At 42.5% G+C, this 14,711-nt stretch overlaps 1 protein-coding gene across 2 annotated transcripts in view; it reads left to right on the forward strand.

The window, feature by feature from the left end:
* acp5b (acid phosphatase 5b, tartrate resistant) overlaps nucleotides 1-13,329 on the forward strand; it is a 36,871-nt gene extending 23,542 nt beyond the window's left edge. For both annotated transcript variants that reach the window (XM_073062380.1, XM_073062381.1), the window contains 2 exons: nucleotides 2,689-2,836; nucleotides 13,061-13,329. In XM_073062380.1, coding sequence (XP_072918481.1) covers nucleotides 2,689-2,836; nucleotides 13,061-13,309 — 397 coding nt within the window. In that variant the 3' untranslated portion in view covers nucleotides 13,310-13,329. The remainder of the gene's footprint in view (nucleotides 1-2,688; nucleotides 2,837-13,060) is intronic.
* Nucleotides 13,330-14,711: the final 1,382 nt, after the last annotated feature.

Here is a 14,711-nt window from a genome sequence, read left to right on the forward strand (position 1 = left end):
TTATATGCTTTTTCTACTTCCTGTTGAAAATTATCCTACATCCTGGCTATAGTTTGGACACCTGTCTATAACACTCATCAGAGTCTTTTTACCCAAAACAATTCTCCATCTTCTGATCCTATGCCACCTTTTTCTAAGGATTTGATTTAATTTTTTTACTAACAGAGCCAACCCACCCCCTCTGTCTTCCTGCCTGTCCTTTCGATACAATGTGCATCCTTAGCTGTTAAGCTCCCAACTATGATCTCCTTTCAGCCATGACTCAGTGATGCCCGCAACATCTTGGCTGCCAATCTCTTACTGTGCTGCAAGATCAAAAAGCTTATTCCGTATACAGCATGCATTCAAATATAACACCTTCAGCCCTGTATTCATCACTCTTTTTGCTTTTGCCCCCACGTTACATTTCACCTCATCCCACTGACTGCAATTTTGCCCTGTAATCTGCCTGTCCTTCCTCAGTCTTATTACACACTGCATCTACTTGTATACCAACTGCCCCATCCTCAGCCCTAAAGCTCTGATTCACGTCACCCTCCACAACAACTCTAGCAAACCTACCTGCAAAGATATTGGTCTCCATTGGGTTCAGGTGTAACCCACCCTTTCTATATAGGTCATACCTTCTGTAGAAGAGAGTCCAATGGCCCTGAAATCTGAAACATTGCCCCCACACCACTTCTTCAACCACTTATTCATCTGCATCATCATCATCATCATCCTATTCCTGCCCTGACTAGCACATGACACTTGGAGTATTCTGCAAATTACTACCTTGGATGTCCTGTTCTTCAGCTTTTTCCCTAACTCCCTATACTCACTGCACAAGACCTCTTCCCCTTTTCTACCTATGTCACTGGTGCCAATGTGCACCAGGACCTCTGGCTGATCACTCTCCCCCTCGAGAACCTCCTGCAGCCACTCTGAGACATCCTGGACCCTGGTACCTGGGACACAACACACCGTCCTGGCTTCTCTTTTGCAAAACAAAAGGCGGTTTAAATTTTTTAAAATTTATTGAGATACAGTGTGGAATAGGCTCTCTGGCCTTTTGAGCCACACTGCCCGTCAACCCCCTGATTTAATCCCAGCCTGATCGTGGGATAATTTACAATGACCAATCAACCTACCAACTGGTAGGTCTTCGGACTGTGGGAGGAAACTGGAGTACCTGGAGGAAACCCACGCTCTCATGGGGAGAACGTACAGCACAATCTCCTTACAGGCAGCGGCAGGAGTTGAACCCTGGTCCCTGGTACAGCAAAGTGTTGTGCTAACCACTACACTATCGTACCACCAAGGGAGATGGCACAATAATTAATTGACTTTGAAATTAAATTGATCATTGACCACTAATATCATCAAACTCATAATTGAAGATTAAGCAGTTCCAACTGTCTTTTCTCTTGAATTCCTTCTGTAAAACTCTCAATCTCTCTTGGCGAAGGGTCTCAGCCTGAAACATCAACTGTTTGTTCCCCTCAACCTGACCTGCTGCGTTTCTGCATATCTTGTTTGTGTGATATGTGTGTGTATTTAATGTGTGTTTCTCAATCTTTCGCATCCTGTTTTGGCTTTTTAAACCATACTCTTTATCATTTGGTTGCTTCTTCCAATGCTTTTCTACATGGTTTTTTATAAGAGTTTCGTGATAAAGCTGTGATCACTTCTCTTGAGATATATTAAAAGAATGCAAACAGCGGTTATAAAAATCTCAGTACTTGCAGTATTATTGAACACTGTGCATCCATCCAATAATTTGAAAAAACCACAATGGTTTATTTTGTAAATTAATACCTTAAATCAGGTGGCGGGTGGAGATACATCTGGTGTAAAGTGCTTCTGCAGATCACCCTTGGGTAAGGTGTAGCACCTGCTTATCCCCCCGATCAGGGTCATCTGAAGCCATGGGAGCAGGGGGTGGATGGTTGGATGATCGTATGAGCAGCTGGTGCACATCACAAGTCCTGGTTATGTGACTGCTGACTCCATGCAATCTCTGAAGAGTATTGATAATGGCTCGGGTCACCTGTCTTGTAAAGACATTGCCCAGAAGAAGGCAATGGGAAACTACTTCTGCCAAAAAATTTACCCTGAATAATCATGGTCAAAGCTGTATCAGGCAACAGGAAGTTGCAGATAGAATGCAGATGCCCCACAGGCTATTATTTCTGTCTGGCCTACTGAGCGTGTCATTGCTGTTAGCAACAGAATACATAGATAAGAATGCATAATAGGACGAGCTTAGATGAGAATCTTGGTCAGCGCTGATGAGTTAGACTAGTATGGACCAAAGGTCAGGTTCTCATCCTCTACGACTGTATCATCTGTGTCTAACTATCGTAACTGCTACGTTAACTCATTTCGTCTCAGCCTATCAATAATACGCCTTTGCCTGTCAAAGATATTCCGTTTTGTCCTCCCATCTTCTCAGCTGCTGAAAACTAAATTGTTTTCTCCCTTTCCCACTTCTGATGAGGGTTCCCAGACCTGAAACACTAACTCTGCTTCTCTTTCCTCAGATGATGACTGACTAGGTGAGTGTTCCAGCATTTTTAAACTTTTATTTCAGATTTATAGCATGCCATACAACATGGCACATAATGGTGATAATGAAGATGATAGCTCAAACCTCTTTGATAAATAATGGAGTTTACAGGTGTTAAGTCCACTGTACTTTTACTTCAGGGCAGACTACCTGATAGTTGCTGGTCACTACCCTGTATGGTCCATTGGGCATCACGGTCCAACTCCTTGTCTCGTGGATCAGCTGAGGCCACTTCTAAAAACATACAACGTGACGGCCTACATCAGCGGTCATGATCACAGCCTGCAGGTAGGAAACTTTGAACTTATGGGTGTCTATTTTAAAGTATCTGCTCCCATCCGATCTGAGCAAAGCAAAATGCTGGAGGAACTCAGTATCTATGGAGGGGAATAAACTGCCAACGTTTCGGGCCAAGACCCTTCAACAAGACTGGAAAGGAAAGGGGCAGAAGCCAGAATAAGAGGGTGGGTTAGGGGAAGGAGACAAGGTACTGAGTCTGGTTGAGAACATGGTCGAGGAGCCGGAGAGCAGCAGGGATCACAGAGGGAGAGTATTGTCAGAGGGTTCACTGACCCCCTGTTGAAGAGAAAATTTAAACTTCTTCAGGATAAGCATACCTCAAAGAGACTTCCTTTCTCTGATATATATTCAGTGACCACTTTATTAGCTACATCTGTACACCTGCTCGTTAAGGCAAACACCTAACCAGACATTTGTGTGGCTGCATAGAATAGTGTAGATATGGCCTAGAGGTTCAGTTGTTGTTGAGACCAAACATCAGAATGGGGAAGAAATTTGATCTAAGTGACTTTGACTGCGGACTGATTGTTGGTGCCAGACAGGGTGGTTTGAGTATCTCAGAAACTGCTGATCTCCTGAGATTTTCTCACGCAACAGTCTCTATAGTTTACAGAGAAAGGTGTGATAAACAACAACATCCAGTCAGTGGCAATTCTGTGGGTGAAAGTGGCTTGTTAATGAGAAGGTCAGAGGAGAATGGCCAGGCTCGTTCTAACAGACAGGAATGCAGCAGTAACTCAGTAACCATGCCTTACAACAGCGGTGTGCAGAAGAGCATCTCTGAATGCACAACATGTCAAACCTTGAAGTGGATGAGCTACAGCAGCTCAGAAGACAATGAACATACACTCCGTGGCCACTTTATTATGTATAAGAGGTACTTAATAGAGTGACCATTGAAGCTACGTCCACACGACGCCGGATAAATCCGTAACCGAAGCTTATTCTCTTCATTTTTACCCTCCATCCACACTAAAACGGCATTTTCGTCCCCCAAAAAGGGAGATTTTCAGAAATGCTCTCCAAAGTGTGTAATTTTGAAAACGCCCAATTGGCCAGAGCAGTGTGGACGGGGTAACCGGAGACTTCTGAAAACGCTGTCAGACAGCAGCGCGCCATTTCATTGTTTTCTTGAACGCAACCTAACAATTCCGGAGCAGACGGCAATGAGACTGATGCCAGAAGAGTTAGAAATGTACTCACCAAATACTTTGACACATAACTTACTGAATACATAAATATACTGTACTCACTTTGCCCTGTTTTCTGTCCTTGCTCGTTTGAAGGTGGTTTACCTATTTATACAAGTATTTCTCTGACAATAGATGTGTAACAGCCTAATGTAACATTGTATGGAAATACAAGATAATACTGATGCAGATATGTTTTATACATTTAACAAGGGGCTTTATTAATGCAACAGAGTTAGTCAGTTTTTCAATGTTCGTCATCAGCTGGGTCATACTGTCTGTGAACTCCCTGTCGGTTGCCTCTGTACGCTCCAGTATTTGTTTTTTTTAATTTTAAGTTCTCCAGTGCGAGATCCAATGGCTGTCCATCATTTATGTTTTTCTAGTCTGTAACTGAACAAACACGCACCGTCTTCCACTGCGAGAATCGACACTAAATAGGTCGCTTGTTTTCGGTAGATGGGTCCTGCGCATGTGCAGTAGGAGGAGATTAGCCGAAATCTCCATTTCAATGTGGACAGAGATATTTTTAAAAATGCATAGTGTGGACACCTATCGTTTTTACGCGAAACCGGTGTTTTCAAAATTATCCGGTCTAGTGTGGATGTAGCCTGAGTGTATGTTACAGGGGAAGGCTGCCCTGGAGCAAATTCCATTCATGTGTGTTGAAGAATGACCTGTTTGCTGTTTAGATCAAACTCAAAAACTAAAATAGTTAAAAAATAAACTGAAGCAGGAATAGGTCACATAAAGACACCTAGAGACAAATAACCAAACAGTGAAGAGGTAGGTTTTAAGAAGCAAAATAAAGTATTATACGGAGGTTGAGAGTTCTATGGAAGGAATTATAAAGATTCAGCAAACACGAGCAAATCTGCAGATGCTGGAAATTCAAGCAACGATTGAACGTAGAAGGCCAGGCAGTATCTATAGGAAGAAGCACTGTCGACGTTTCAGGCCGAGACCCTTCGTCAGGACTAACTGAAAGAAAAGACAGCAAGAGATTTGAAAGTAGGAGGGGGAGGGGAAAATGCAAAATGATAGGAGAAGACAGGAGGGGGTGGGGTGAAGCTAAGAGCTGGTAAGGTGATTGGCGAAAGTGATACAGAGCTGGAGAAGGAAAAGGATCATGGGACGGGAGGCCTAGGGAGAAAGAAAAGGGGAGGGGAGCACCAGAGAGAGATGAAGAACAGGCAGAGTGATGGGCAAAGAGAGAGAAAAAAGGAGGGGGGGGGGAATAAATAAATCAGGGATGGGGTAAGAAGGGGAGGAGGGGCATTAACGGAAGTCAGAGAAATCAATGTTCATGCCATCAGGTTGGAGGCTACCCAGACGGAATATAAGGTGTTGTTCCTCCAACCTGAGAGTGGCTTCATCTTGACAGCAGAGGAGGCCATGGATAGACATATCAGAATGGGAATGGGACGTGGAATTAAAATGTGTAGCCACTGGGAGATCCTGCTTTCTCTGGCGGACCGAGTGTAGGTGTTCAGCAAAATGGTCTCCCAGTCTGTGTCGGGTCTCACCAATATATAAGAGGCCACACCGTGAGCACCGGACGCAGTATACCACACCAGCCAACTCACAGGTGAAGTGTCGCCTCACCTGGAAGGACTGTCTGGGGCCCTGAATGTTGGTGAAGGAGGAAGTATAAGGGCAGGTCCCATGATCCTTTCCCTTCTCCAGCTCTGTATCCCTTTTGCCAATCACCTTTCCAGCTCTTAGCTTCACCTCACCCCCTCCTGTCTTCTCCTATCATTTTGGATTTCCCCCTCCCCCTCCTGCTTTCAAATCTCTTACTATCTTTTCTTTCAGTTAGTCCTGACGAAGGGTCTCGGCCCGAAACGTCGACAGTGCTTCTCCCTATAGATGCTGCTTGGCCTGCTGCGTTCCACCAGCATTTTGTGTGCATTGCATAAAGATTCAGCAGCTGGATTTGCTCATCCTTTTTTTAATATGGATGTGATGAAATTTGGGTTTCTGACAAACTGGCCTTTTGCCACGCCACGTTATTTCCCAACTCCAAATGGTGGGGTTCTTTGGGAAATGGCTGTATGTCATTATGGTTTGCAAGGAAACATGAGGTTAGTGCTGAGGAATTGCCAAAATGAGCTAATGTGATGACTGACAGAAATGGCTGGTTCCATTTCAGACAGAAAAGAAAGAGTGAGATAGCTGAAGTGAGAGATACTGAGGTGCTGAGTACGACAGGCTGCAACGTGCCCTCACCAAAAATGAGGCGTAGTTCCTCAAGCTTGCATTGGGCCCTCATTATAACATGTAGACAGACTCAGGTGAAAGTGTGATGGTGAATTAAAATGTTAGGCAACAAGAAGTTGCAGATAAAATGCAGATGCTCCACTAACTATTATTTCAGTCTGGTTTACTGGGCAGGTCATTGCTGTTAGCAACAGAATACACAGGTAAAAATGCATAATGGGACGAGCTTAGATGAGAGTCTTGGTCAGTACTGATGAGTTAGACTAGTATGGACCGAAGGTCAGGTTCTCATTCTCTACGACTGTATCTTCTGCGTCTAACTATCATAACTGCTATGTTAACTTATTCAGTCTCAGCCTATCGATGATACTCCTTTGCCTGTCAAAGATATTCCGTTTTGTCCTCCCATCTTCTCAGCTGCTGAAAACTAAATTGTTTTCTCTCTTCTGATGAGGGTTCCCAGACCTGAAACACTAACTCTGCTTCTCTTTCCTCAGATGATGACTGACTAGGTGAGGGTCCCAGCATTTTTAAACTTTTATTTCGGATTCATAGCATCTGCAATGTTAGCTTTCCCTACATAATCACAGTAAGATTTCTATATACGCTGACTCAATAAACTCAATACCACTCACCTCCTTGCTGTTTACAGGCGAGTCTGTAGGAAACCCTTGACTGTTGCAAAGTACTGGTGTTCCCAGACGAGGTGGGGATCTAACTGTTATGTCTTGTAACTCCAAAACATAAATCTAATCGAAATAAAAACAAGGGAAGCTGGAACGTATGCACGTTAGTTTCATTTTTACTCTTAGCGAGAAGCATTTGTATGACAGGGCAATATGATGATGTATGCCATTCACGCACTTCCTACATGAAACCATAATGAATTATTTCAACTAACAAAGAATGCTTAATCATACAATATACTTACAATATTACTGAAATATTAACTACACAGTACTAGCATGAGGAAATCTGCAGATGCTGGAAATTCAAGCAACACACACAAAATGCTGGCCAGGCAGCATCTATAAAAAGAAGCACTGTCGACGTTTCGGGCCGAGACCCTTCGTCAGGACTAACTGAAAGGAAAGATAGTAAGAGATTTGAAAGTGGGAGGGGGAGGGGGAGATCCAAAATGATAGGAGAAGACCGGAGGGGTGAGGTGAAGCTAAGAGCTGGAAAGTTGATTGGCAAAAGGGATACAGAGCTGGAGAAGGGAAAGGATCATGGGACGGGAGACCTAGGGAGAAAGAAAGGGGGAGGGGAGCACCAGAGGGAGATGGGCAACAGGCAAAGAGTGATGGACAGAGAGAGGGAAAAAAGGAGGGGGGAAATAAGTAAATCAGGGATGAGGTAAGAAGGGGAGGAGGGGCATTAACGGAAGTTAGAGAAATCAAAGTTCATGCCATCAGGTTGGAGGCTACCCAGACGGAATACCAAGTGTTGTTCCTCCAACCTGAGTGTGGCTTCATCTTGACGTAAAGGAGGCCATGGATAGACATATCAGAATGGGAATGGGACGTGGAATTAAAATGTGTAGCCACTGGGAGATCCTGCTTTCTCTGGCAGACAGAGTGTAGGTGTCCTTGCTTAGCTAGAAACTCCTGCTCAAGAATTCATCTTCACTTATATATGTAAAACCCTGGTTAAGATTTTATTGGTACGCTGTAGGTATTTCACTTTGGCAGTTCTGTAACAGCAGTCTGTTCTGCTTTTTAGCATGTTTGGGTTTGAGCTAAAGATAATGGGCTATGTTGTTTAACCTAGGAGTGTTGTGTCAGCCAATCAGGATGGCGGAATTGAGAAAAGGCTCTGGAGAACACTGGGTGGAGAGGTTTTGGTGATGGACACTGATGTGGGTTGAGGTCTTTTTGGCGGGAGCTGGGAGAAGACGGGAGGGAAGATGGCTGAATATGCCGTCCCTGTTGCACAAGGTGTTTTGTGTAACAAGAAGGAAGGACTGATACTCCCGTAGGGTGGAGGGGAGGAGGTTCATTTGTTTGAGACAGATTTCGAGCGACATTCGTAAAGTGGCGTGTGCTTTTATGAAGACCATGGGTCTAGCACTTGAGTGAAAGACAACTTCAAGATGACCAAACACGAGGAAATCTGCAGATGCTGAAAATTCAAACAACAACACACACAAAATGCTGATGGAACACAGCAGGCCAGGCAGCATCTATAGGGAGAAGCGCTGTCGACGTTTTGGGCCGAGACCCTTCGTCCTGCTGTGTTCCACCAGCATTTTGTGTGTGTTGTTGTTTCAAGATGACCTCCAACTTAAGTTCACATTTGGACTGGGTTAACTGTAGTAGGCCCTTTTAAAATTCTTTTTCTTTTCTTTTTCCTACTAACTGATTGATAAAGCTGAAATTTGTAAATATACTTTCTTTATATTTATAATATAATTGTCTTTCTTTATAATTGTCCGCAGTGTACGATCTGTCATTTCTCGCCAATGGCTAATTGCATGGTGGCAGTATTTACACAGTATTCACCCAAATCAGGGTTCGGGTGGTCAAGACATCCCAAATTCCCACTTCTGCTGGGACCAAAGTCATACCGACCCGAGACACACAGAGTTTGAGAAAAGTGATTTTCTCCCCACTGAGTCCGGTGGCCATTAGTGAAGGGCTAATGAGTCACATCTCTAGAGATGCCTGGTAAAAAGGAGTTTCATATAGTATACAGTAAACTCTATAATTCAACTTTTATTTAGACATCTACAGCATAGTAAATTTTAAATTGTCCCATTCAGGCCTAAAGATTTAGTTGTCTTGGAGGATTTCTTATTCTGTGGGATAATGTCTGCCCGGACGGGGTGTTGGTGTCGCTCTGCTAGGAAGGTGAGATCTGTGGCTGTGAAACAATCTCAGGTTCTGGGGTCCCCTCCATGGTGGACTCGGGACTGCAGCCCTGAATGCCCTTCTGTATGCTTTGTCATCTCGAACACGGCAAGCTTCACTGGATGGTGCGGATCATAACGTGTGATACAGTGTCTGACGCCACCATTTCCTTTACCTTATGCAAAGCCCCCTCACACCGCTTTGTCCGCTACCACTTCTTCCCGATCTGTCGTAAGGAGTTCAAGTGGCTACAGGGCGGCATGGTTTGTCAGGAACCTGCTACAGTAATTGACAAATCTTAAAAAGGACCACAACTGTGACACATCCTCTGGCCTTGGGGCTTCCAGCACTGTTTAAATTTTCTCAACATACTTGTGTAAATCTTGAGTGACAGTGGTGTGACCGCAGCAAGCAATGCTTGGTTTAAAGAATTCACAATTGTGTTTTGCTCTGAGCCCGTAATCTTCTCATCTTTTAACACTGTCTTGAGATTTTGGAGATTTTCCTTGTCATCCTTAGCATAACAATGATGTCATCCAGGTAACACTGAGTGCCTGCACAACCTTGCAGCACCCGGTCTGTAGGTTTCTGCCGGAGCGCAGGTGCAGATGCTACTCCAAAAATAAGCCTGTGATAGTGATAAAGTGCTTTGTGAGTGTTTATGGTGAGAAACGCTTTGGACTCTTCTATCTCCACCTACAGGTAGGTCTTGGCTACAGTGCTTATAAAAAGTATTCACAACCACCCCCACCCAGAAATTTTCATGCTTTATTCTTTTACAATATTGAATCACAGTGGATTTAATCTGACATTTTTTGACATAATCAACAGAAAAAAAAACTCTTCAATGTCAAAGTGAAAACATATCTCTACAAAGTGAACTAAATTAATTAAAAATATAAAACAAAAAATAATTGATTGGTTAAGTATTTACCCCCTTCAAGTCAGTATTTAGTAGATGCGCCTTTGGAAGCAATCACAGCCTTAAGTCTGTGTGGATAGGTTTGTACATCAATCAGCTTTGTACATCTGGATACTGCCATTTCCCCCCCCATTCTTTACAAAACTGCTCAAGCTCTGTCAGATTGAATGGGGCTCATGAGTGACCAGCCCTTTTCAAGTCCAGCCACAAATTCTCATTTGGATTGAGGTCTGGACTCTGACTTGGCCTCTCCAGGACATTAACTTTGTTGCTTTAAAGCCATTCCTGTGTAGCTTTGGCTTTATGCTTGGGGTCATTGTCTTGCTGGAAAACAAATCTTCTCCCAAGTCACAGTTCTCTTGCAGACTGAATCCGGTTTTCCTCTAGGATTTCCCAGTATTTTGCTGGATTCATTTTACCCTCTACCTTCACAAGCCATTCAGGGCCTGTTGCAGTGAAGCATCCCCATAGCATGACGTACTCACTAACATGCTTCATAGTAGGGATGGTGTGTTTTTGATGATGTGGAGTGTTTAGTCTGGTGGCCAAAAAGCTCAATTTTGGCTTCATCAGAGTATAGAAACTTCCAGCTGACTTATGAATCTCCACATGACTTCCAGCAAACTCTAGCCAAGATTTCATGTGAGTTTTTTCAACAGTGGCTTTCTCTTTGCCCCTCTCTCGGGCAATAGTGGTTGTATGTGCAGTCTCTCCCATCTCAGCCACTGAAGCTTGTAATTCCTCCAGAGTTGTCATAGGTCCAAGGGATATTCAGTGACTTGGAAAGTTTCTTATATCCACCTCCTGATTATGCTTTTCGATAATCTTTTGGGGAGTTGCTTGGAGTGTTCTTTTGTCTTTATGGTGTAGTTTTTGCCAGGATACTGACTCACCAGCGGTTGGACCTTCTAGATGCAGGTGTATTTTTGCTACAGTCAGTTGAAACACCTTGACTGCACACAGGTCTCCAAAAACAGATCTCCTTTTAACTAACTATGTGACTTTTAAAATCTGTTGGCTGCACCTGTGATGATTTAGTGTGTCATATTAAATGGGGTGGATACTTATGCAATCAAGTATTTTGTGTTTTATATTTGTAATTAATTTAGATCACTTTCCAGAGATCTGTTTTCTCTTTGACACGGAAGTCTTTTTCTGTTGATCAGTGGCAAAAAAGCCAAATTGAATCACTGTTAATCAATATTGTAAAACAATAAAACATGAAAATTTCCAAGGGAGGTAAATACTTTTTATAGGCACTGTAAGTTCACCTTTCTAAAGAGATTTCCTCCAGAAAGGTTTACAAAGATATCCTTTATCCTGAACAGAGGGTATTGATCTACTTTCGGTGCTAGGCTGACAGTGACTTTAAAATCACCACAGGTCCTGACAGACCCACTCTTCTTGGCTTCTGGGACCATGGGTTCCACTCAACTTTGGAAATAATTTCTTCAGCCTCCATGCGATCGAGCTCACTGGTTGTTGTATTTCACTGTTACAAAATGTCATTCCCACAGGAGTTGTCTTTTCTCCGATATAAATTCTTAATTGGATATCTCTAGATTTCAGTTCAGTATCTTTGAAATGGCATTCAAACTCATTTTGTGGAATGACTGAAAGAGCTGAGGTTTTTTCCATTCCATTTTAATTGATTTGCCATTCACTTCTGGTGTAAGCCCCATTGCTAGACTGTTAGTTTTCACATTGTAAATCTCAAGACTACCCAATTCTGTATCACTGTCATCATTATCAGACTTTTCAGCAAAAGCATGCAGATTGGTGGTCTCTTCCAACCTGCAACTTGACTTTTTTATCTTTTTCTCTTCCCTGTGCAGTGCATTTATTTTGTCTGCCTGACATGCTCTTTGGATGGGTCCTACTTTGTTGCATTTTCTGCATCTTTTGCCTTCAAACATGCTTTAGTCTGGTGTACGTGAGCCTGTACCACAATGGTAGCACAAATTATTTGGCCAGACAGGCCTCCATCGAGATGCTTCAATTTTGTTCACATTCACTTTCATTTCTGACTGCAACTCAATTGCATCTCTGCCTGCTGTTTCCATTGATACTGCAATTTCAAATACTCTTTTAAATGGGAGCTGTGCATCAGTTAGGAGCTGTTTTTGAATGCTTCCTTGTTATATTCCACTATCTAAATGATCCCTCAGTGTATCATTAAGCCCGTCACTGAACAGAACGTACTCAGACAACTTCTTCAATTCAGCCACATACGCTGAAACGGACTCCCCTTCCTTTTGATTCCACTTATGAATGCTAAAGCTTTCTGCAATCAACAATAGTTTGGGTTCTAAATGTTTCTGCATTACTTTCAAGGTATCAGCATAGTTCATTTCATTTGGTTTGGTTGGAACAGTTGAACTTTTAAGAAAACCATATGCTTTTAAACCCAATGCACTCAGCAAAACCAGTACTTAATTTCTCATTAGTCATCTCACTTGGTTTAATTACTGCTTAATTTACTTTGTATGTGAAATCCAGTTATCTCTTTGCAATTGAACATGTCAGTCTTTCAAATGCAGTCAGCCCTTCCTACTTTATTAGAAAATTATGATTATTATCACTCTGTACTGTTTATGAACCTGTGAATTATCCATTTTCTGGCTTTTTTTAAAACTCGACCACCCCTCTCTCTCCCTTCTGAAGAGACACATCTAGAGCTGCGATTTTTTAAAGTCAAACATTTCACTGCTCTTCAACAGGTAGATAGTTATCTCAAGTTCATTTTAAAAATATCTGGTCACCAGTGTTAAGTGTTGTAACTCCAAAACATAAAACTAATCAAAATGAAACCAAAAGAGTTCAAGATGAGTGTATGCTAATTTCATTTTTACATTCAGCAGGACATGAATGTATGAAGCGGTAATGTGATGACATATGCAATTCACACACTTCGCACATATAACCATAATGAATTATTTAAACTAATAAAGAATGCTTAATCATACAATATTATCAAATATTACTGAAACATGAAATGCACCACACTAACACATACTGCTTCGCTCTGCAGTTTATCCGCGAGGATGATGGGCCGGCATATATCGTTAGCGGAAGTGGGAGCATCGTTGACAAGTCCACGGCACACAAGAAGGACATTCCAGAAAGCTGGCTGCAGTTCTACAATGCTGATATCAGTGCCTTGGGTGGATTCACACTGATCCAGATCATTCCAGAGCAAATGCTTATATCATACAGGCAACCATATGACACGGTAGTTTTCCAAACCGTATTACCGAGGCGTAAATTTTACATCAAATAAAATTTACTCTTTAAAAATGATACATGTTTAGTTTTCATGGTATATATCAAATGGCTTAATTGGTTCCTAAATTTCACATCTTAATTTAGGAAGATAATGATATGTTTTCACTATTTAATCCTTTAGCCTATATTCCAAGCCAAGAAACAGCCTTCCTAGTGAAAGAGAAATGGCATAGCCCAGTGTTAAATCAAGGCTCTGGATATGTAAGCACAATGTGCTCTCTGGTTTGGCCTAAGACATCTCAGAGACCCTAATGGAGCCAGTTGTTCTCACAGAGGCCTTGCTAAACTAGTAAGACAAAGCTATGGTAGTATTGCTTCTATCTGTGATTCCAGTCACAAAGGTTCAAAATGTGCCACTGAAGGACCAAAAAGGTCGATGACCAGGGATCAGTTTTGGCTGATGGCTAACATCTTGATCAGTTTGCTTTCTGCACCACCCTTCCCCTATGCAGAAGGAGACAATGTGGCACAGAATGGTGAACAGTGATCGTGTGGATAGTCAGAGACTTTTTCCCAGGGCTGAAATGGCTAACACGAGAGGGCACAGTTCTAAGGTGCTTGGAAGTAGGTACAGAGGAGATGTGAGAGGTTTGTTTATTTTACACAGAGAGTGGTGAGTGCGTGAAATGAGCTGCCGGCGGTGGTGGGGGAGGTGGAAACGACAGGGTCTTTTAAGAGACTCCTGGACAGGTACACAGAGCTTAGAAAAATAGAGGGCCATGGGTAACCCTAGGTAATTTCTAAAGTAAGTACATGTTCGGCACAGCATTGTGGGCCGAAGGGCCTGTATTGTGCTGTAGGTTTTCGATGTTTCTATGTTGTCTTCTGCATTCTAGCTGATCTTTCATCGATCCTGTTATAGTTACTATTCTAAAGATTTGCTAAGTATGCCTGCAGGAAAATGAATCTCAGGGTTGGATGTGGTGACATGCATGCACTCTGATAATACATTTACTTTTGCAATCTATAAGTCAATTCCGTAACACTTACTGTAAGAATCCAACTGGTCACAAACAGCATGAAATTAAACAGCATGATTATTTAGCTCCCATTTAATCTTGTTGGTAAAGTGCTCAAACCTGAGGGTAAGTTGTTAAGAAAACCTTATTTCTGGTAACAGAGGGCCACATGATTGGGTCGGTAATTCAGAGGCTCGGGCTCATGTGCCATTGACATATGTTTATATCTCACCACTTCACTGGGAGAATTTGGAATCAGATATTATTTAATTAGATGTGGAAAGTAATACGTGAGTATTGGTAATGGTGATTGTGAAATTCTGCATTATTTTAATAGGGATGGTACTCATTTACAGGGAACATAGACCCACTGTTAATTTGGTTAACTCTTAATGGTCCTGTGAAGCATAAGACAGATGGGCGGCTTTTGGCCATTTC

The sequence above is a fragment of the Hemitrygon akajei genome, chromosome 12 (assembly GCF_048418815.1).
Source record: "Hemitrygon akajei chromosome 12, sHemAka1.3, whole genome shotgun sequence".
Lineage (NCBI taxonomy): Eukaryota > Metazoa > Chordata > Chondrichthyes > Myliobatiformes > Dasyatidae > Hemitrygon > Hemitrygon akajei.